The sequence below is a fragment of the Micromys minutus genome, assembly GCF_963924665.1.
Source record: "Micromys minutus genome assembly, chromosome: 19".
Taxonomy (NCBI): Eukaryota; Metazoa; Chordata; class Mammalia; order Rodentia; family Muridae; genus Micromys; species Micromys minutus.
In genome coordinates, this window is record NC_137954.1 from 21,810,001 (window position 1) to 21,831,422 (window position 21,422).

The 21,422-nt window shown below is 40.0% G+C and overlaps 1 protein-coding gene across 2 annotated transcripts in view; it reads right to left on the reverse strand.

Annotated features, from left to right (window-relative positions):
* ABCA12 (ATP binding cassette subfamily A member 12) overlaps positions 1–21,422 on the reverse strand; it is a gene marked incomplete at both ends in the record, with an annotated part of 165,172 nt that overhangs the window by 35,297 nt on the left and 108,453 nt on the right. The window contains 12 exons of one of the 2 annotated variants that reach the window (XM_080932869.1): positions 235–471; positions 2,499–2,659; positions 3,443–3,639; positions 4,639–4,857; positions 7,147–7,333; positions 8,244–8,399; positions 9,217–9,351; positions 9,437–9,506; positions 10,572–10,901; positions 16,502–16,616; positions 18,179–18,494; positions 18,924–19,103. In XM_080932869.1, the coding sequence (XP_080788995.1) occupies positions 235–471; positions 2,499–2,659; positions 3,443–3,639; positions 4,639–4,857; positions 7,147–7,333; positions 8,244–8,399; positions 9,217–9,351; positions 9,437–9,506; positions 10,572–10,901; positions 16,502–16,616; positions 18,179–18,494; positions 18,924–19,103 (2,303 nt within the window). The remainder of the gene's footprint in view (positions 1–234; positions 472–2,498; positions 2,660–3,442; positions 3,640–4,638; positions 4,858–7,146; positions 7,334–8,243; positions 8,400–9,216; positions 9,352–9,436; positions 9,507–10,571; positions 10,902–16,501; positions 16,617–18,178; positions 18,495–18,923; positions 19,104–21,422) is intronic. The other variant, XM_080932868.1, reaches the window with a different exon arrangement.

Below are 21,422 nucleotides of genomic sequence, written 5' to 3' on the forward strand. Positions count from 1 at the left end.
CCATTTCCAGCACTCTAAACTAAATAAATAATGAATGAATCGATAGATAGATGGTGGATGGAAGGATGGACAGATGGATGGACAGACAGATAAATACATAGATAGATAGATATATAGATAGATACATACATATACATACATACAAACATGCATACATACAAACAAACATAATACATACATACATACATAATAGATAAATAGATGAATGTGGTAAGCAGTAAGATGTCCACCTACCTCTTCAACAGTGGTGTCTGAAATGCCATAGCAGCCGATGTTGAGTTTACCCATGCCTTTGTCCAGAGCTCTCAGGAGTGACAGGTAAGCTCCTGAGACTTTAGTGCTAAACGGAGGGAGCACATATACAAGCTCTCCCCCGATATCTTCCTTAAGGTAGGCTTCAGGGAGGTGTGACTGGATCATAGTTGTCACGGCCACCGTGTCACAGATTGCGTTTGTGTCTAGACTTGGACTCTGCGGACAAAAGGGAAAGTTAGGCAAGCCCTCCTGAGTCTGACCACGTGCCATTCCTCCAGCTGCCATCCCATGTCCTGCATGGAGACTTACAAGCCACACCCCTCCCAACTGTACTTTTCCACAACCACCCACCTTCTCCCATTCTTTAACGCAGCATCAGTTTTGAGTTTCTGTGACCACAGTATATGTCATGCTGTGACGCCTGTGCCCCTCAAGGTCTCTGTGCCAAGGCAGCCAACACGCCCTGTTCTCTCACCAGCTCCAGCCCATGGTTTAACTGACACCTCTTTTCCCACTCCTGGCTTATTTTTGCCTACATTTATAGAAATAAATATTCTATGTAATTTATCATTTACTAATTGATAGTGTGTTAAATAATTTACATATTGAGCAGAACATCTGATATTTCACATTTCACAAGCCCAAAGTTCATGCAGCCAGAACATGGAGTTTATATTACAAATTCGCTGATGCAGCCTCCGTGCCTAGAATAATAACTGAGTACATCATTCAGCACAATAGCTTCTAATATGTGAATTTCTAAATATAATGATAAATTATGGTTATTTTGTTTTTGAAGCTCAAGGATAATTTTGTTAGGGTTGAAAAGAAAATATAGTATAGATTAGATGGAAATCCCAACAGCCACTAGGAGGGGAATGAAAAAAATGCCATGCCTTTTCAGATAATCAATGGGGTAGAAATAGACAGCTTATGTAGAAAGAAAATTTTATTAAGATAATTCCTAGTGACTTATTGCTATACTCGTAGAGCAGTGCACACCACGAGTCTCATCTGAGAAGCTTCTTGCAGTAGATGATAATCAATACAGATACTATCACTTGATCGATAAGCAGAGACTAAGAAACTATGGAGTGTTCAGTCATAAATAGAATATACATATCATACCTTCCCTGAAACAGTTCAGGGAACTTCAAGGAAGAGGGAACAGAAAGATTGTAAGAGCCGGGGCTAGTGGACGACTTCAAAAAAACTGTTTTCTGGACACAACAAGGCAGTTGCACATATGGACTCAGAGAAGTAGGGACAGTATGCAGACACCCTACTCTAGATCCAGCCAGACACAGTGGCAACTTGGGGTTGGGGATATGGGCAGAACATCCCAGCACTAGCTAGAAAGAGCAAATTCTTTGCTGTTGGGAGAGGGAAAGTCAGTTGTTTTTATCAAGGTGACCATCATCAGGTTGACCTCATTCATGGCAGGTCCCTTGCTCTTGAAAGTGGTTGGGCAACACAAACTGGACTTGACTAGGATAACCGTGGAGAAGAGGAAACTAAACTAAAGTTGTGTGGGTGCGAAGGGGGAAATATGGACAGAGGGAGTATGGGAGTAGTCTGGGAGTGAATGTGATCAAGACATACGGTATGAAATTTCCCCCAAATTAATAAAAATATTATTCATGGAAATAAGAATATTTCCTATTAGAATTTTTCCTCAGAGTGGAAGCAGGTGAAGGATCTAATGAAACAGCCCCACCCCAAGCCTGGATTACTTTGTATATTTTGGGAGCCATGCCAAGATAACTTAGATAACAGAGTCATTCAGAAGAGTCATGTCTGAGTCCCAGTTTCAACTCTACAGTTTAACACTTGGCATCACAAAGTGAAGACTTAACTTCTTATGTGCTCTTCATCTGCTTTCTCTAAGCCAGAATATTTAAATTCCTCTCCAGAGGCCGAAATGTTAGCGAAACAAAGAAATGTTGGTAGTCCGTCAGGAACCCATAGAAGAACACCATTTTGTACAGTGCCCATGACATGGGAAAGTACCAGAAGCTTATTAATTTTCAGAGGTCTAATGCAGATCTACTACATCAGATGCCCTTAGGAAGAGTGAAGAAATTTGGGGTTTTTTAACCAACCCACTTGCTGAGATTCAAGAACCACATAGGATTGCATGGTGATGAATCTTAGCAACGAGTGAAGTTGGAGAGAATCTCTCTTCACTTTATAGAAACGTTTAACGCATTGCCCCATGACATAGTGTGCTCTCTCATACAAACCTTCTTCTTGGTGAGTGTGAGGTGGTAGCCATCTCCAAAAGCTTCCTTGAGGTAAAATGGGGATCCACAGCACCGGAGCCCACCCTGTTCCAGGAAGGCGATGCGGTCACTCAGCACTTCAGCCTCATCCAAGTGGTGTGTAGACAGAATGATTGTCCTTGCTTAGAAATACAGCCGAGAACAACGTAGAATGAAAAATGAGGCTACAAGGTCCCCACAGAACAGAATTAACAAGAGTGAATCCTGGGATTTCTGGGATTTCTGAGGACAAGGGTGGCGTTAATTGAGGCGAGACTCCATAGAGATCAAAGGGAATCTCAGAAGGCTGCTATTAAATATAGAGGAGGGGGTCTTATATGTAATTTAGCAGCAAGCAGGCACTTACTAAGCTTTACCGCTAATGTCCTTCATTTTCTGTGGGCATCAGCTACTTTTTTTTCTCATTTCTCAGAGTTTTACCTGTATTGTTTCCGTATGCTCTCTCTCCCTCTCCCCTTCTTCTTTCTGCCCCTCTCCCCCTTGCTCTTTCAACCTTCCTTCACTATAAAAATGGTAATTTAAAAGGCTTTTTGAATATTCCTCTCTGCACTCCAGAGAGAATAATCCACTCCAGTCTGATTGCTTCTCCGCATCACATCCTGTTAGCACTTGTTTGGTGTGTTTTCGGTTTATTTTCATTTGTGTATGTTTGGTATCTCTAATTAGATTCTACGCTTCTCTAGACAGACTCCTCTAGTCTCCCAATAAGGCTTGATAAGTTAAGCTCACAGTAGTACTGGATATGTTTTAACTAACTGACACAGAAGTTTCACTGAGAAATCTTAGGACAAAAGGACCTCACCTCAGATAGAGGGTGTTATACACAGAAAAGTTTCACCTTGATTTTGGGGAGCTCTGAGAGTAGTTATGCTGTCCCATGGAGAAGCTATGAAAATTATTCATACCAGTTTTGTTCTTGGATATGACATCCCATATACTTCGACGAGAACATGGGTCAACTCCAGTGGATGGCTCATCCAGAATCACTACCCTGGATCCACCAATGAGAGCTATGGATATGGACAATTTTCTCTTCATTCCTCCTGACAACGTTCCAACTCTCTTATGGCGATGACTGTACAGTCCGGTGTCTTTTAAAGTCCTTCAAGAAAAAATAATGAATGGTGTTCACAATCATGTACTGAGTACACCTTCAGTGAGGTGCAGTACAGCACCGAAAACATGAAGTCGCTTTTTGTTGTTTACCATCTAATTATTGTCATGAAAATAATAACTAAGAAGACCACTTGTTTGGCAAATGGTTAGAACTTTGGACATTTTGTGCCAGATTATGTCATAGAAAAAAAGCAATGAACAGAAAAAAATTTCTCATAAAGAGATTACATGCACATGTGTGCAGAGAAGGTGAAGAGAATCTAATAGATATGCATAATCTCAAGAGCACTTGTAATACAACAAGTGCTAATCGGCACACAATCAATAAAACAAAAAGTCAGATGAGCAAAGACTGGAAAAGTGTCCATTTTGCCAGGAGTCTCCAAATGGCTCTCAGGAAGGGTGTGGTAAGTTAAGAACAAACATTAGGACCTGTGGTGAGAATTAGTTGTGGATAGTCAAGTGCAAGGGTAGGTTTATGTTCCCAGGACAGACTAAATGGAGAATGTGAAAGTAGTGAGATGTGGGATGGAAGGCAGGTCATGTGGGGTCTGGTAGGCCTTGCTAATGACATTATGGGATGTCATATTAAGTGTGGCAAGACTACCCAAGGAGGATGCAGGAATGACGTGGTCTGCTACGCAGTTGACAAATCTCACTCTGGCAACCTGGAATCCATGGATGGGGGACAGTAGTAGCTGGAAGTCCATTTAAGAGGCTTTGAGGTGTGGCACCCAGGCAGAATTGAAAACAAAAGATTTGGGGTAACATATAAGGCACCAGGGCAGAGTTGAACAGTGCACATATAACTGTTGGGAGGGGACAGTAATGTTAAATGTATACATTACCAGAGGGGTAGGGAGCGTGGCAAACTGCTCGTGAGAGAACATTTCCCATTCTTAATGCTACTAGAGCTTGACCAACATGGTATATGTGTTCTTGGGAGAGCTTACCCAGTCGTGTTCTTATTTGGGAATTAACTCACCTTTTAACCTCCTCATGGAGCTGCTTTTTGGTCCAGTGAGGGACTTTGATGGAGCCATATAAGAGAAGGTGCTCCTTGGTGGTGAGGTAACTGAACAGGACGTCATGTTGCATGCAGACCCCCATATTTTTCCGAACAGTATTCAGGTCTGTCTTGATATCTTTCCCATATACAAAAATGGTACCCGCTGTGGCGCCAAACAGCCCGGTCAGCATGGAGCTGGAAATGTGGATGTGATAAATTAGGTATGGACCAATTACTCAAGCTAGATAGCAAGATCAAGTATAACTCAAATGCCAGCAAGGGAGATATTTAGGTGAAGTCAAGCCATGAAAAAAAAAAAAAGGCTGTAAGAGGAAATGAAAGAAAATGAAACCGACTTTAAGCTTCATGGTGTTGTGTGAACACTACACCATAGTGGTGGTGGGAATTATGTTGAAGCTGAGGGTGCCTTCTAGGTGAAGGTACACTCTCTCCTTGAACATACTGTTTCTTCTTGGAATCCTATTTATATACTGGCGAATATCCGATTTATGTCTCCAGACTGGATCCTATTGGATCCTATCACTTCCACCCAGATGTGTGCTATGAATCCAGCAGATGATGCTGCATCTTCATAAGATGCCTTAGTGATAAGATGCTCATGATGCGGTGCCCCTTTGCCTCTCTCATTCGCTGACAAATTCATATACTGTTTGCACAAAACTATATTTCCTCTCCTTTCCTTTTTGGTTGGAAAGGCTTCAAAATATATTTTTCCTTTTGAAATGGAGTTGAAAAATTAACAGGATACTTTAATATACGAAATCTGCTTAAAAACAACATAGTAGCGTGTGCCTCTAGTCTAGCTACTTTGGAGACAAAACTGTATTTCAGAGGTGATGTTTGCATCTTTGTCTCTTGGTGGCCTAACTCTACCAACATCCATAACCACCAGGGGGCAGCAGCCCTCACATCACCTCGCCTGCTTCTTGATCCTCCTACCTCTTCTGGTCTTCTCTGTGCCATTCCCTGTATTATAGCCAAAATATGTTTCCCTAGAAAACTCTCAACACCTCTCAAGTAGTTAGTAAGTCATTTTGAAATCATCTCTTCCCCCATTAGAACATAATCCACAGAAGGTCTAGAGAGGGACAAGATTTCTCACCAGTCTCTCTCCTAGTCATAATGAATCAAGGTTAATATGCAATTTCCTCATGACATCCATTGAAATACAAATAACACGTTTTTTTTTTTCTACCCTGTTACTTAAGAGTTTATATCTAGACCAATAAAAGAGGTCATTCTCAGCTGAAGTTAGAGCCTCATCAAATACCTTCTCTGTCTCTTTTCTCCCCTGGCCTCTTGTTTCCTATTGGGAAATTTACTTTATAAGTGTTTCATTCTAGAACGCCAACCCTGGCTTTTAACAGGTTATGCAAGTAAGAGGCTGCATGTTTACTCTCACACGACCTTCACTTGTCTCTAGTTATTTAGGAAAACATATTGGCGCCAGCATTTGAGTAGTCACCAAACCTACTCAAGATGATTAAAAACAGAATGTGGACGAAGTGAGACATGTGCTTACGGGCTTGAGTTTAACAGCATCTTAACACTGATGGCAAATATGCGCTGGTGGAGCCCTGGAGGCTCAGTGTCAAAGCAAACACACAAACGATAAAACAACCTAAGACTCCTGAGATCCCAATCCTCCCTTTACCCTGACACAGGACAGTCAGTAGAGAGAAAGAACAGCTGTGTGCTTGACCTTGACTGTGTATGATGGGGGTGGTTCTTTGTTTCTTTCTCCATGAATGCTTCCTGCGATTGGGCAGAAAGTGCTCTGTGTTTCTGCTAGGGTGTGCAAACTCAGACCTATCCCTGGCCTGGGTACCATAAAGAGGGACAAACTGACTAGTGTAGCAGTACAGATCCCAGACCAGGGATGAGCCAGAGAGCGCATGCAGTTTGAACAGAATGGCACTACTGAACCCTACCAACAGCTCCTGTCTCAGCATGGAACTCTGGGTTGTAGAGTGCTCTGTGCTTGACAGTGGTTCTCAACCTGTGGGTCTCAACCCTTTTGGGGGTTGCATACCAGATGTCCTGCATATAAAATATTTATACCATAATTTATGATGATAGCAAAATTACAGTTATGAAGTAGCAATGAAGTAATTGTATGGCTGGGGGTCACCACAACATGAGGAACTGTATTAAAGGGTCACAGCCTTAGGAAGGTGGAGAACCACTGATCTAAGACATGCCCAGAATACTTATTGTTATCTGGAACTTATACTGAATTAAACATTTTAAGACACATAGGGGGACCCAGCACTAAATGCAGCCTAAGATGGACTTAGAGCTCACAGTTTGGAATCACTGGTTTAGATTTCATTTCATTCGTGGATAAGCTGAACCATCCATAGGACATAAGAGCTCTGCTTTTGTCTTTAAGTCTCTAGTTTATAAAAAGCCATTGCTTGTTAATAATATCCTTCTTTGACATTTTGTTGAAAAATAACATACATGGTTGTGGTTTTGCCAGCTCCATTTGGCCCCAACAGTGATGTAATGTGCCCTTCGTAGAAGTTCAGATTGAGGTTATCGACAGCTGTTTTTGAGCCATAGATCTTTGTGACCCCATGAAGGGCAACTCCAACTTGGAGATCCTTAGGTTCAGGTTCAATGTTGGAGGGAAATGCACAGTCAGGACCTAGAGAGGCGAAGAGAAGAGTTGTCAGCTCATAAGTAATTAATAGAGCTGGGTTAGACTTTAAAAAGTCGAGATTATATAAATGTAATCTTTTAAATTTAAAGAGTTCAGAAGCAACTGATTTATTATATTCTCCAGCTTCCTCCTGACCTGCTCACAGAATGAGCAACATCACGAAAACACATTCTCTGGGGTTTATTATATCAGCCTTCTCTGTCAGAACACGAAGTTCCTGAATACAGAATCATAAGTTTATGGTCTCTTTCTTTCCCCCTCCCCAACAGACCTTAACTATTCAAAGGATAACCCAAAAGATTTGTTCTCTGATTGGGAAGGATATTATCAATTTATGAAATAAGAATTTCCTAGTTGTGGTTTTACAGTAACACAGTTTTCTCAAATCTGTGGCTTACAGAACCCAGCTACTTTTCCTACCTATGCCTTCTTCAGGCGTCACCAGGACACCGCTTGCACAGGGGGTCTTTATAGAGACAAAAGCACTCACCCCACCTGAGTGGGGCACAAGCTGTGCACTCTTTTCCTCACATTGACTGTGGGTTATGCTATATTACCCAGTTTTGTCTCCTGGTTACTCCTCTGACTGGCAGCAGACGGCTAGAGTAAGGGATGCGGACTGTGGGCAAGGAACATTTTTCTCTGCGTGAGCCTAACTGGCCCACGAAGAGATCTACAGTTTGGGCTTAATTAGCAACATATGCTAACCAACCGAGCTAATGAGCCCAGAAGAAGGCTCAATTCAGTCCCCGTAAGAACGGAAGCACATATGTGTAGACATACTCACCCGTGACTAAAGGGAAGAAAAATTTATCATTTAGAAAAATGTAGCTAAGCCCACCAGTTATGTAGTTTGAATGTCATTTCTGTATGATGACACATGCCATTGACCTACTTGGTTTACTGGCAGAAGGATTTGTGTTCTGCATCATGATATTCGTAAACATTAGGCCATTGCTTTTCTCGTGCTTCATCTCTGCGCATCCAAATCGTTCTTTCCAGTAAGAAGGAAGGATAGGAAAATACCATGGAGCTGCCATGCCGTATGTCCCTGTAATGAGAATACATAAGGAAGAGTGACTACCAACTAAATAATGAAATGCTGAATGGTTCAGGAAATGACTTCGTTTTGTAGAGTACTATATAACTTCAAAGGGTGAGTTCAATTTACAGAGTAAAGCCAAAAAGTTCATCTCTTTTAAAAAGCAATGTCAGTGAACTGCAGTTATAAATTTGCCCATCTTAAGGGTGCAGTTGGATATTTTTGTTCATTTACAAAGGCAAGAATCACTGCTATGGTCCAGTGTTAAACTAATTTTGAACCTCTACAGCGTTCTGACAGGGTTCCTGTTCCTATTCCCTGGCCCTACCCCACGTCCCACACCAGCACCGGCATGCTTTCTGACAGTCATTTTTAAATAAACATTTTGTGCAAATGAAAGCATACAACTTATTCATCCACCCACTGAAAATGTACACATATCAATAACACTTAGTGGAAAAACACCTAAATATGTTAGAAAGGACATGAGAGCCAAGCTTGAGAGTCAAAGTGGGAGACCAGTCTATGCTCTAGAATGCATTTCTTCACTCATAAAATTAAGAGACATGGGTCCTACCTTGTCAGTGTATCATGATTTCTACCTGGAAAGACTGGTTGGACCTGACACTATCATAGGATTTTGAATTTACCTCATATTTAAAAGGACAGTGAGTGAAGAAACACAGCAACAAATTTTATCTGAACACTTTGGTTAATTCGGAGATGTATTGTACCATTACAGAGATTTCATATGGCCAGCCAACTATTTCGAATCCGTATTAGCTGACTTACAGTGATGACAACCATAAGAAACATCTGTTCCTACCTGGGAAAACATTCCTGACGTACCAAGCAATAAAGAAATAAATAAAAGAGTCTGCTAGGATTAGACAGCACAGCCAGCCGAATGAGGTGGTATCATCCTGAACAGGGGATTTGTACATATTTTCCCATTGAAGACCTAGAAATTGAACACAGGTGTTTATTCTTCCTTGGCACCCATCACAGTTAGAGATAAAGCCTGATTTTAAGGAAATTGAACGCACCGATGCCTTGTTCTTCATATCGGGCAATATATTGACTTGCATAGCTGAATGCTGTTGGGGACAGCAGGCTCTGAGAAGAAAACGAACAGTGGTGATAGTTCCAGCAGATTTCACCTGGAGGTCTCAAAATGCTTAACATGTTAGACATACAGGAAAGATAGATGCTCTCTCTCTAAGTCTATTTTAAAATACTGAAGTCTCTTGCCAAAAATAATACAATGAGAGAGAGAGACAGAGACAGGGACAGAGACAGAAAGACAAAGAGACAGAGACAGGGAGAAAGAGGAAATACTCAGAGAGTGCCTTTTAACAATCCGAAATATATGTTTAAGCTTATTAAATGTTGCTCAGAAATTTATAATGTAGGAAATTACAGAGTAATAGAATGTAAAGATTCAAATTAAATGATATCAGGGCCAGAAAATGTTCCTAAATTTAAATCAGACGATAGTGTTTTGAATGAGAATATACTAAAATATTTATTGGTTGAATATTTGATAATCACTACAAATTATAAATTTAAGTTTTTGTTTAAACCTAGAGCAGTCAGTGTTGAATTAAGGTTATTCATCAAGATCTATGTTTTTAAACAGAAAAGCCCTAATATGACAGGAAATGTTCTGCTTTCTGAATGTTAAATTTAGTCATCTTCCTTCTCAATGCAGTGCTTCTGAATCAGGAAAAAGCAGAAAGGAATCCACATTTGAGCACAGGCTATCAATGCCTCCATCACTATTCCTGCTGGCCATGTGTTCCTCATAGAAACTACGGTGGCTTTTTATTCATGAGAATGGTTCTAACATGAGAGGTACCAAGATGTTGAAGACTCTAAAACAGAGAAGTCAGAATTCTTGGTGATCTAAAACGTGGCAGGTAATATTTTAACTTTAAGAATCAGACAGAGCCTAACAGCATGTTAGGTTCTAGAAGGTTCACTAATGGTTCTAGAAGCTGTGGGGGAGGGGGAGGGGATGCTTCCTTTCAGAGTGAACAGCAATTAGAAAAGTCATTACAAGAGTTATTTTGCGATTGCATTATATTTTAATTATATAAGTGAACTTTCAACTTGAGCATATTCATGAACTAAAGGAGGGAGGTTGTATCACACGAGGGTGCACTCCAACAGTTGACTTACCATGAATACTTTAATAACATAGCTCAACTCATCCTCAACTGTAACCAGAACAATAAACGGGAAAAAGGCGATGACGTAGATGAGGCTTCCAATCAGAGCTGCAATGTTGGTGTTGTTGAAGAAGACACTGATGAGATAGCTCATGGCAATCACTGAGAAACTGTAGTCCGAAAAGTACAGGAACAAAATGAAGCCATTTGTCTTGGGAAGAATATTGCCAAACTTGAGGATAACAATGAGGATTGCGATGGTGACCAGTAAGAATCCAACACTCTCTATAAGCCAGGCAAAGAAATGGCTGCAGGAGTTCACACCCATCATCTTCATGTACTGGAAGAAGAAGGAAGACTTAGATGTCTCGTTGTCTGATACCCAAGTAATGATAAATAATGTGACAAGATGTCCAAGAGGCCCCTCTTATATGGAACTATGCATTTGAATAATTTATGTGAATTCTCTTTGATTACTAAGACTTTTTGTGTCGGCTCCTCTTGGATTTTATGCTACCAAAGTGACATTCCAACACAGACAATGATTTTGTCAGAGACAACTCTTCTTACTAATAAAGACATACATTTCTAGGACCAGTGAGATAACTCAGTAGATAGAGGCACTTGTTTGAAGACCTGATGACCTGGATTTGATACCAGTATCTTAGAAGATGGTAAGGAGGACCAACTCTTCCAAGTTGTCTTCTGACCTCAACAATGTGTGCCTGCTTGTTGTCTTTCTCTGTTTATCTGTCTCTCTCTCTCCCAGAAAATAAATAAATAAGTATTGAGCATTTGCGGAGGTTATGAGTTTATTTCTTAGCAATACACACACTTGAGCACACATGTGTGTGCATGCACACACACACACACACACACACACACACACACACACACACACACACATACACACACATGCCTCTACAGTACAGGTGTAACTTTGAAACTAGTATCTAGCTAACTTCTCTAGATTAAATTGATTTAGATGAGGACATCAAATTTATGGTTTCTCCTCTATTATTTTACAGCATGATCTTGACATTTGCTTAGGTATAAATATTTCAGTCTGGTTAAAAAGCAGCATGTAGTTTAACTTCAGATAGGGATTGGTATAATAAAAGTATATATATATATATATATATATATATATATATATATATATATATATATATATAGTTAATAAGCTTTAATGAACAATATAACTATTGCTTCTGTTTCTCTGTTTCGTGATAGAAACACAATAGATGTGAATTCTTATTACTCAAAATGTGGCAGTTTGAAGGGTGACCATTTGCCTTTTCTGATACCCTTCTCATCCCTAACATCTCTAGAAAACCTATGTCAGTCTTTACATTTTTTTTTTTTATAAAAGGCATGCATACACCCACAAACTGAAGTATCTGAGATACTATAGGTCAGGTAATATTATTTTCTGACTCAGTGACAATGCCAGAGCCAAGATATCCCACTGAAGAGCTTCTACCTAATAAAGATCTGCTTTTGCACAAATGCAAAGGAATCTGTTGTCCACAACCCCCTTCAGCCTCAACCTAAATTTGGTACAAGTGGAATCCTGGGGAAACCTGGACATTCTATCTTCCAGTTATAACAATTTATGATTAATATTATACTTACAAATCTAATGTCACATTTTTGAAATAATAAAACAAATGTTCCACTAACAGCTTTATTATAGTCCAATATTTTATAGAATAAATAATTTTTAATTTCTCTCTTAATACTGTATAGAAAAACAACAACAATAATATTGCACTGGGTATTTTATTCTGTAAGCCAATGTAGCAGACATTACCTTCTAGGTTTTTTTTTTCCAACTTATCAAATTTGATAACTCTGCTTGCTCTTGTTGCCATGGAGACAGCTACCTGCCTGCCAACAGTCTAAGCAGTGGGCCTTAAGCTAATCACCACTGAGAAAAAGCCAGTGACTTCTCTTCTTAACTTTGTCCTCTCCCTCACCTTCTTCTATCACTCCACCTTTGCTCCATCCCCTCTGCAATGAGGAGTTCATCTATGTTTCCAAAGGAATACAAATAGGAAGTCAAAGCAAAGAGATCGCATTAAGCCAAGATTTATCATGGAAAGTTTCCCCTAATTGCAAGATTTGTTTTTTTATAGAAAACAAGCTTACATTTTGATTTTTTTCTAAAAAGAAGCAAAGTATACTGATTTTACTCCAGAAATTCTCACCATATTTCTCACCCAGTTTAAGAAAATTATTGTGTCAGTTTTGATGTCTACACTTCAGAGATGCGTATCAATCCCGGAGTGATTCTGACACACAAATTCTTTTTATCTGCCTGGGTGTTATTTGCATTTTGAGATTTAATTACTTATGAATGCTTGAACATAACTAATTGGAACACATATAACTAAACTATTTAATCTTTTATGGCCTATAAAACAACAACACTGACAAGAGAAAAAACCTCCCTCCATCCGAAATCTGAAACATGCCGCTATATTTTCTAAGGTGAATATCTAAGCTAAGGTGAATATTACATATCTAAGCTACATTGAGATCATAAATGAAGGGTCCATTGTACATTTATACATGCTTTTCTCTCCTGGTGACCAGCAGGCCCAATGGAAAGTCTTTATGTTTCTGGAATATTCTCAATCTGTAGACTTATTAAAAGATAACTCAGCAAACCTCACAACTAACAATGAAGGTGCCTATCACAATAATTAGGGGCCTTTTAACCTCAAGATGTAATTCTTCTTGCTAAGAGCTGATCAAACCTGGAGACTGGTCATTTTACTTTTCACAGAAACGGGCTGAGCTGAGTTCTCCCTGAAGAACACAGTCAGATATTCTAGCATGAAAGTTCAGTGCAAAACTTTCGGATTTCATGCCACAGGACAGCTGTATTCATAACAAGAAAGGGCTCCAAGAGCACACAAGTCATCCATAAATCATCCGTAGTTGCTGCCAACTGCTTGATAACAAAGAAGACCAAAGTTAAGGATGGAAGGCAGCCTGTGGAGAGTGGATGGCTGTTCTTCCTTGATGCCATTGGTTCCTTCTCCAAGTGGCAGATGTCAGGTGACAGCTTTGTAATCAAAGAGTCCCTTGTCCCAAGCCTCTCTAAGCTGCCAGTGCAGTTCATCAATATCTGATAACCAGAAAAGCCTGGTCCACAGTGGTCAAAGCTGATCCAGTTTAAAGCAGTCAGTAAGAAGATTCCAGAAGACTTTGTGGGAACATGTTGCTACACTCCTGGGAGGCTTCTGCTCAGGGGCTAATGCTAATAGGAGAGGGGACACCACAGATATTTACAGATCTGCTTGTCGGTACTGTTGTACAATTGACAGTAGGCCAAGCACGAAGTCATCAGGAATAATGACATCTTTCATTCTAATGTCTAAAGTTAATTTATTAAAAAGAGTGTGATTGTGAATGTTCCAAATTCCTGCATGAAGGGATGTGACATGTTATGGAAGCATAGAAAGGTGTCTGATAGGAAGCCTTATGGTACTGAAGACTCTGTTCTTTCTGGTAATAACTCGATAGCTTGGGTTACCTGTCAGAACTGACAGGAAAACTCCAAAATTCTGTCTCTAGCTGTACATAAAGTCCCAACAATGGGTTCTTCCAGCAACCTGATGCAAATAGTTCTGAAACACACACACACACACACACACACACACACACACACACACACATTTAAAAATAAGATATTTTTAAAGCCAGATGTGGTGACACAGGTCTTTAATCCCAGAACTTGTGAGGCAGAGACAGGCAGATCTCTGAATTCCAAGTCTACAAAGTGAGTTCCAGGTCAGCCAGGGACACACAATAAAACCCCTGTTTCAAAACTAAAGTAAAACAAATTTTTTTTCTGTTGTAAAATTAATATTCTTATAGCTGTAATATTTTAATTGTTAAAAGCATGGAATGTAGAATGAAATCCATGAAGGCCATTGTAAAGAGCATTTAATTTCAAAATTAGACTTATTAGTTATTAATATTTGTGCTACTTTCAAAGTTAAGGAGATTTCTCAGAGGCACATCTTGACGGGGTCAAATATTAGTGGCTTCATTGAGATACAGATAAATAGGTTTTCTTGCCCCAATTTAAAAGTAATTATAGAAAGCAGGAAGTACAATGCAGTGGGTTTTTTTTTTTTTTTTTTTTTTTTTTACCTTTGTGTTTTAATTTGAAAGAAGAAGAAGTGTATGGGCACGTACCTACTTTAACTGAATATAAAATGATGGCATTAACAAGTGATCTCCTTTCTGGTAACCAAGGAGATTGCCCATCACCATTCTCAAAACCCCTTAAAATTCTGCACCACTGAAGGAAGCAGCTATGGTTTAGAAAAGGGCTGGATGGAAGTCAAGAGACTCCCGTTAAAGACTATGATGATTAACTGGGCTCACAGTCCTGGGCACACAGAGCCTCCCTCCTTGTCTTTGAAAAGGAGGTCGCTGTGTCCTGAGGGCAGTACAGAAGCCAAGCTGGGGACACTGGGGGCATTCCATCCGTGTCACACCTTGCACCAATTCATTTCACAACTATGCTATATTAGGACGCCATCGTTTTAAAGATGTGATGTTAATTTGCATATAGCCTGAAAAAGAAAAATTACTTCTGAATAGATTATGATCAACTATATCAACTCTACTCTGATATCACAGGATTTTTAAGGGGCCAGAGCAATATCCTAGCACTGGTTGGGAAGGAGCAGCATAGGTAACTGAATCTCCTCTGTCCTGAGGCATGTCCATTTTGTAAATACTAAGCTGAGTGAAGGCTACAGAAAAGAGAGACTGAGTTTGGGGACCAGGCTCAACTGACAAGGACTGGCAAAGTGGCTTCCCAAAGCCTTATGGTGGAATTCCAAGATCACTGAATTTTTTTTCCAACTAGGCAACTTTGACCCTGTTGTCATGGGGCTAGAACTTGAAAGCAGATGCCTCCTAAATGAAGGCATAGCACTAGCACATAGAAGTAGTTCAGTGTTAAAAATATGCCTTTCATCGCTTCTGCTGAGAGAGGACTGCATTATGCTCCGACATTTCCAGTGACACACAACAGATGCACTCAAACAGCATTACGCCCTACTGTAAAACAGAGCGTTAATCGTGACACACACACATATGTACACACATACATATATCGACACACATGCACAAGTATGCTGGTTGTATTTATCACGAGTAACACATTTGAGGTAGGTATCTGTTTTGAAGTAGAAAATAGCTCACTGTCTACCACAGTTTTCTACTTCAAAGTCGTCCTTTAATCTTGAAAGACCCACGTTTGAGGCTCAGGAGCCCGGGACATGGAAGATGGAAAAGACCATGCAACCCAATTAAAGTTTCAAGTGTGAATTTGAGCGATCTGATAGTCATTAGGATAACCATGGAATACAGTCCAGAAGACAGCAAATCTTGAGAGTCTCACATCAATTTATGAGATATTTAGCAAATTGTAACTGGGAGATAAATGTGAAATGTGAAGTGTACTGAAGAGGGACTTTACTCGGGAATAGCAAAATGAACCCCATGCCTGCTTCCACATCTGCGTCTATACATACAGGGAGCTTTCTTGGTTGCCCTGCCGGCCATCACTCTTCTTTGATAGCATTGGTAGTATTTAAACTTTGCTCGAGTCTATATCTTATAGGTAATTCACTCTGGAAAAAAAATTACTGTGGGGTCCATAATTATGTTGTTATTTTGTTCGATAGTATTCTGATTTTGTTTTCTCAGAAGGACTCCTTAAATGCTTTTTGTGTTGTTTTTTTGGGAAGACAAAAATAAAGACTGCCTGTGGTCTGTAAAATGCTTGTCTTTTTCATTTGCAAGGCGTGGGCTATGCTGTCTGAGTCTGACCAGGCATGATAAAAGTCACAGCGATGAGCTGTTCTGTGACTAGGACTTATTCGCAACAGGAGAAGATTCTCAACATACCTCATGCAGCCGAAGGTCCTTCTCATAGACAAGCTTTTTAACAAAGGCAGCTATAAATACCACCCAGGCAACCACAAGCACAATCGGAAGGGAGTAGGAGACACTGGTGAGGAAGCTGTGAAACAGAAGAGAAGATATGGCCATCAAAATAAACGCCACCCTGCAGATGGCAGTGTGCAACAAATGCACACCCTTGTGCGAGGAAATTACACTCTCATTAGGGATCTCAGAATAACAATTAATACAGCTTCACTATTTATGACATGGGAAGCCAATTTAACAGTGGGCTTTCTGGTTTATTATTATTATTATTATTATTATTATTATTATTGTATAAGAATAAAGGCATAGCAGCTCTGGTGGGTTAGAGAAAAATTGTCATATTGTTTAAATTGTATTTGAGTATGTCCTGGTTGGGAAAATAATTATTCAGCTATAATCACAACACTCAAAACTTTGCTTATCCAAATGGGAGATTCACAATTATAGTAAGATTGGCAAGTCAATCTGAAAGTGGCAGTGCTCAGAGTGACTGCATTCATCTTAATGAAGCTCACAATTATAATTAAACTAGAATTTCCTGAATCAAATAATACAAAATCCAGAATATTTTATTTAAAATGCAAAGAACTTGGATTCTTCAAAGACATTTCAAATGATATTAAAATGCCTATTTATTATTATTATTATTATTATTATTATTATTATTATTATTATTATCATCATTATTTTGGCAATATATTGTACTACAGGGACCTTATTTCTGAGTAGCTGGTCATGTTTCTCCAAGCTGACTATAGAGCAGAAACACCCTAAACCTTCCAACATAAAACCCGCTCCTTTACTAGGTATAGAGCCAGGTCAGGAGTTTGCTTTTGAGCAGTTTCCCGGGAGCTGGTGGTAATAACCAGGAAGGCATGGCTCTGACAATCACAACCCTTCAATGGGCAGAGGCAAAAATGGCTGTTCTTAGTGAAGATCCACATCAATCTGTTTAGTATCTTGGGCTGGCCAGAAGCCTTTATTTAGAGAAAGGACCTAAGGTTTTTCTTACACACTTGGGAAAAAGGCAAATATTAATGGACCATGAAATCACTATCACTTGATATCACAATAGTGTGCAGAAGTAATCACTACTAGAGATGGGAAACAAACATATAATTTGCTTCCTAGGGCAGATGCTTATAATAGAACATTTTCTCAATGGATTTTATCTCAGACCAGGTCTATCTTAATACAGTTTCTGGATATATTGTTAGCTCTAAGGAAAGCTAGTTAATGACAATGCTCTCATAATGTTTCTTCCAAAGAACAGTATGTTTCAGGTTTAGTCTAGTACTGAGAAAACTCGGGTACTGTCATTAGATGGTGTATATCTTAGTCAAGTGATAGAGTTTCCATTTAACTGACAGGGTGCAGAGGTAGAACAAATCAAATAATGTACAGGGAAGAATCTTGTAGGTTGCAGAGTTTAAATTTCCATACAAGGCCTCTGGCTCTCACTCTCACAAAGCGTGCAATGTCCTGGTGCCTCTATTCTTGAAGGAGACTTTCAGGCATCTCCTGCTTTAGGTTCTACACCTATTGCAAAGGCTTGGCGAATGTCTTCCCTTCACTGGATGCAAGAAGGTGGAAGGGAGTTCTCAAAAGGGAGTTTGACTGCTGACCAGCACTTACTTGTCTTTCATGAAGCAGGGATAGGGAACTGCTTGAACCTGGACAGCGACTTCCTGTGAGTTCCTTCCTGTTTGTAATTCAATGATTGCTCTTTCGATACTATCCTGCAAATAAATGAAAGCCCGGCCATAGATCTGGTTGTGCGATGGAGAATTGTGTGGCCCGGGGGCCCAAATCTTCGTCCGTATGCTCCTTGTGGTCTGTGCTGTCTTCAGACTCATGCGGATGGTATATCTTACGATAGGAGGGAGAGAGACTTTTTCTGAGTCAAAGCCTCGGTGTGAACTTCTGTTAGATGGAAGTTTAAAAATGACACCTAAAAATAAAACAGCAACAACAGCACACAAGTTATTTTCTGGGCAGCCTTACTCACTGGTCAGAGGGATACTTAAGGAGAATCCAGACAATAGAGTTAATAATGGGACAGTGCACCCAGGCTCTTTTTGTGATGGGATGGTTTCTAAGAGGTGTCAACACCAAGGTTCAAAGCTGGAGTTGAGAATATTATCACAAAGTGACAGATTAAATATACCACTGGAAGCCACTTATTTAAACTACCAATAATACTTTAAGTGGATAGCTTTTTATCACTCTTTGTATGAAATAAAGAGTTTCACCCTTTAATTACATGATGCTTCCCACTCCTAAGTAGTCAGACTACCTCTTTGAGTTCTGAACAAAAGGGGGGTGGGATTCAGTTGGTTTTAGTCCAGAGACCCTTCACTCCTAACAGGACAGCACTCACTTCCAAAGAGCTCATTGCTTTTGTAGAGCTCTTTGGCCAACACCTCCATCTCCTCCACAGTTTCTGCTGCCTGGATACGGTCGTAAAGCACGCAGGAGGAAATATTTACTGTCAGGGAAGACAGTGTGTTAAGCTGATCGATGATGTCAATGTTGTTTTCTAACTTCAGCCTGAGAACATCTAGAGAAGGAGAGAGAGAGAGAGAGATTACCATCTTCATTTCAAAACTAGTAAAACAAATACTGATTTGGGGGGGGTGCAAATGGTGCCCATTCAACTAAATTATAACAGTGAGGTGACGCTTTAGAATTGATTTTTAAAATATCTAATATTCCATGCTGAGGAAAACGTGTCCAGTTCTGCAGCAATTCCCTGAGGAGAATCTTAAGCCAGCTACAAATACAGTCAACCCAGGCTCAAAGGGACAGAAGATTACAAAAGTATATTCTGCTATGATTTAAATAACAAAGGACTAAGGATGAATACATCTTAAAAAGTATGCATATAGTGGCTGTGGAGATGGCTCAGAAGGTTTAAAAAAATGTGCATGGCAAGCAAGCACAGGTACCCTGAATTTGGATGCTTGGCACTTATGCTAAAGCCAGTTGTGGCAGTGCCTGCATTGGCAAGCGTTGGGTTAGGAACAGAAACAGGCAAATCCCTAAAGCCTGCCAGCCAGCCAGTCTAGCTGAACTGGCAAGGTCCATGTTTAATGAGAGACTATGTCTCATAAAAAGATAGGATGGAGAGATACTGAAGAAGACACCCAACATCTATTTATGATCTCATGTGCATACACATGAACATGCTATGTGCAGATATTATACACATAGGATAAATAGATACATTATATATGTAATAAACTTTGAGCTAACTATGACCATTTTAAATAAATGAAACAAAAATGCTTCCTTACTGTTGGGAATTGGTTCTAATGCTTTGTCTTAATTCAGCTTCTGAAGCTGCACTTCCAGACAGACCTGAGGGTCCCTGCCCCCAGCTGGCTTCGATTAGTAACAAAGAATTTCGGTCCAGTCAATGGCTGGGCAAGGAGAAGGAGGCAGGATTTTTAGATTATGTGGGCAGGGGACAGAGAGGGGGAGGGATAAGGAGAGGGAGAGAGGCGGAGGGGAGCCGAGGGGAGGAGGAGGAATATCTCCATGCCTGGCAGGGGAGAGAAAGCATCCAGCAATGTAGGTGGAAAGGGAATGAAGCCTTATGTGGGGGCTGCCCAGAAGGCACCTGGGCAGCAAAGAGAAAATATAGATTTAGAAGGTGTTAAGCCAGGAATACTGGAGGGGAGGGTGTGCTAGTGGCAGGGAGGTTTAAAAGTGCCCAGACATTGACCCATTAAAGTAGTCAAGGCTAGTTAATATTAGCACACATGCGTGCATGTGTGTGTGTGTGTGTGTGCGCGCGCGCACGCGCAAATTTTAAATAAAGGAACGTTTCTACAGACTATAAGCTAGACTTACAGAGAGGCTAAAGAGATGCTCAGCAGTTCAAGACACTTGCAAACCTGAGTTCAATTTCAAGCAGCCACATCAAGTAGCTTACAACCACCTTCAACTCCATCTCCAGAAGGTCTAAACCCCTCTTTTAGACAAAGTGGGTACCTGCCTAGTGCAAATACCCTCCCAGAAACATACATGTATCCATGCAATTTAAAATAAAACAAGATCTTTAAAACAGAAAACGGGGCTATAGAATCTAAGATACCTAAAGATGTACTTGCAACTTTTTTTATATGGTTAGTAGACAGTCTTAGGAGTCAGTTCAGTGGTACAGCATTTGACTAGAATGCACAAAGTCCAGGATTTGATTCCCAGTACCACTGCCATAAATAAACAATACAGTTTTATGCGACTCATCTCTATTCATGTCAGAATTAGCCTAGACAACATGATCAAGATTTAATTTTAAGCAATTACACTGGAAGAAAGAGGATTGAATTCTTCAGTTGTAAGATCCTATGGGAAGAAGGCATCAGGGACCAAGGGTAAATATAAAATCATAAGTTAACAAATCATCTGACCAATTAAGTTTTTATTAACTTGATCAGTATGAAGCTGTGACTATCATAAATCCTTCTAAACAGGCCCCTTACCTTATCCGTAATAAGTCCTACTTCTCACAGAGGGCAATTCCCTAAATCTATTTCTCGGTTCATTTTAACATAAAAAGCTTCACTTGATAGAGATGCCAGTAAGAAAGGGCTATGTTATTGAACACTGTGGCCTTCAGCAGACACTGGAAATCAACAATGACAAGGACAGAGTCTCTAGACCTGTTGGTGCCTGGGCTTAAGGAAATCTTCTGGAGAGGCAGCAAGTTCTAACTATATACTCCTTACATATGTAATTATAATACAAGTCTCATTGACAAACATATATATGGATACATATATATTGTTTGTGCAAGTATATGTGCATGTGTATGTGTGTGTGTAACCAAGTTTGAGCATTAAACCTAGGCCTTCAAGTGAGCTAGATTCACTGC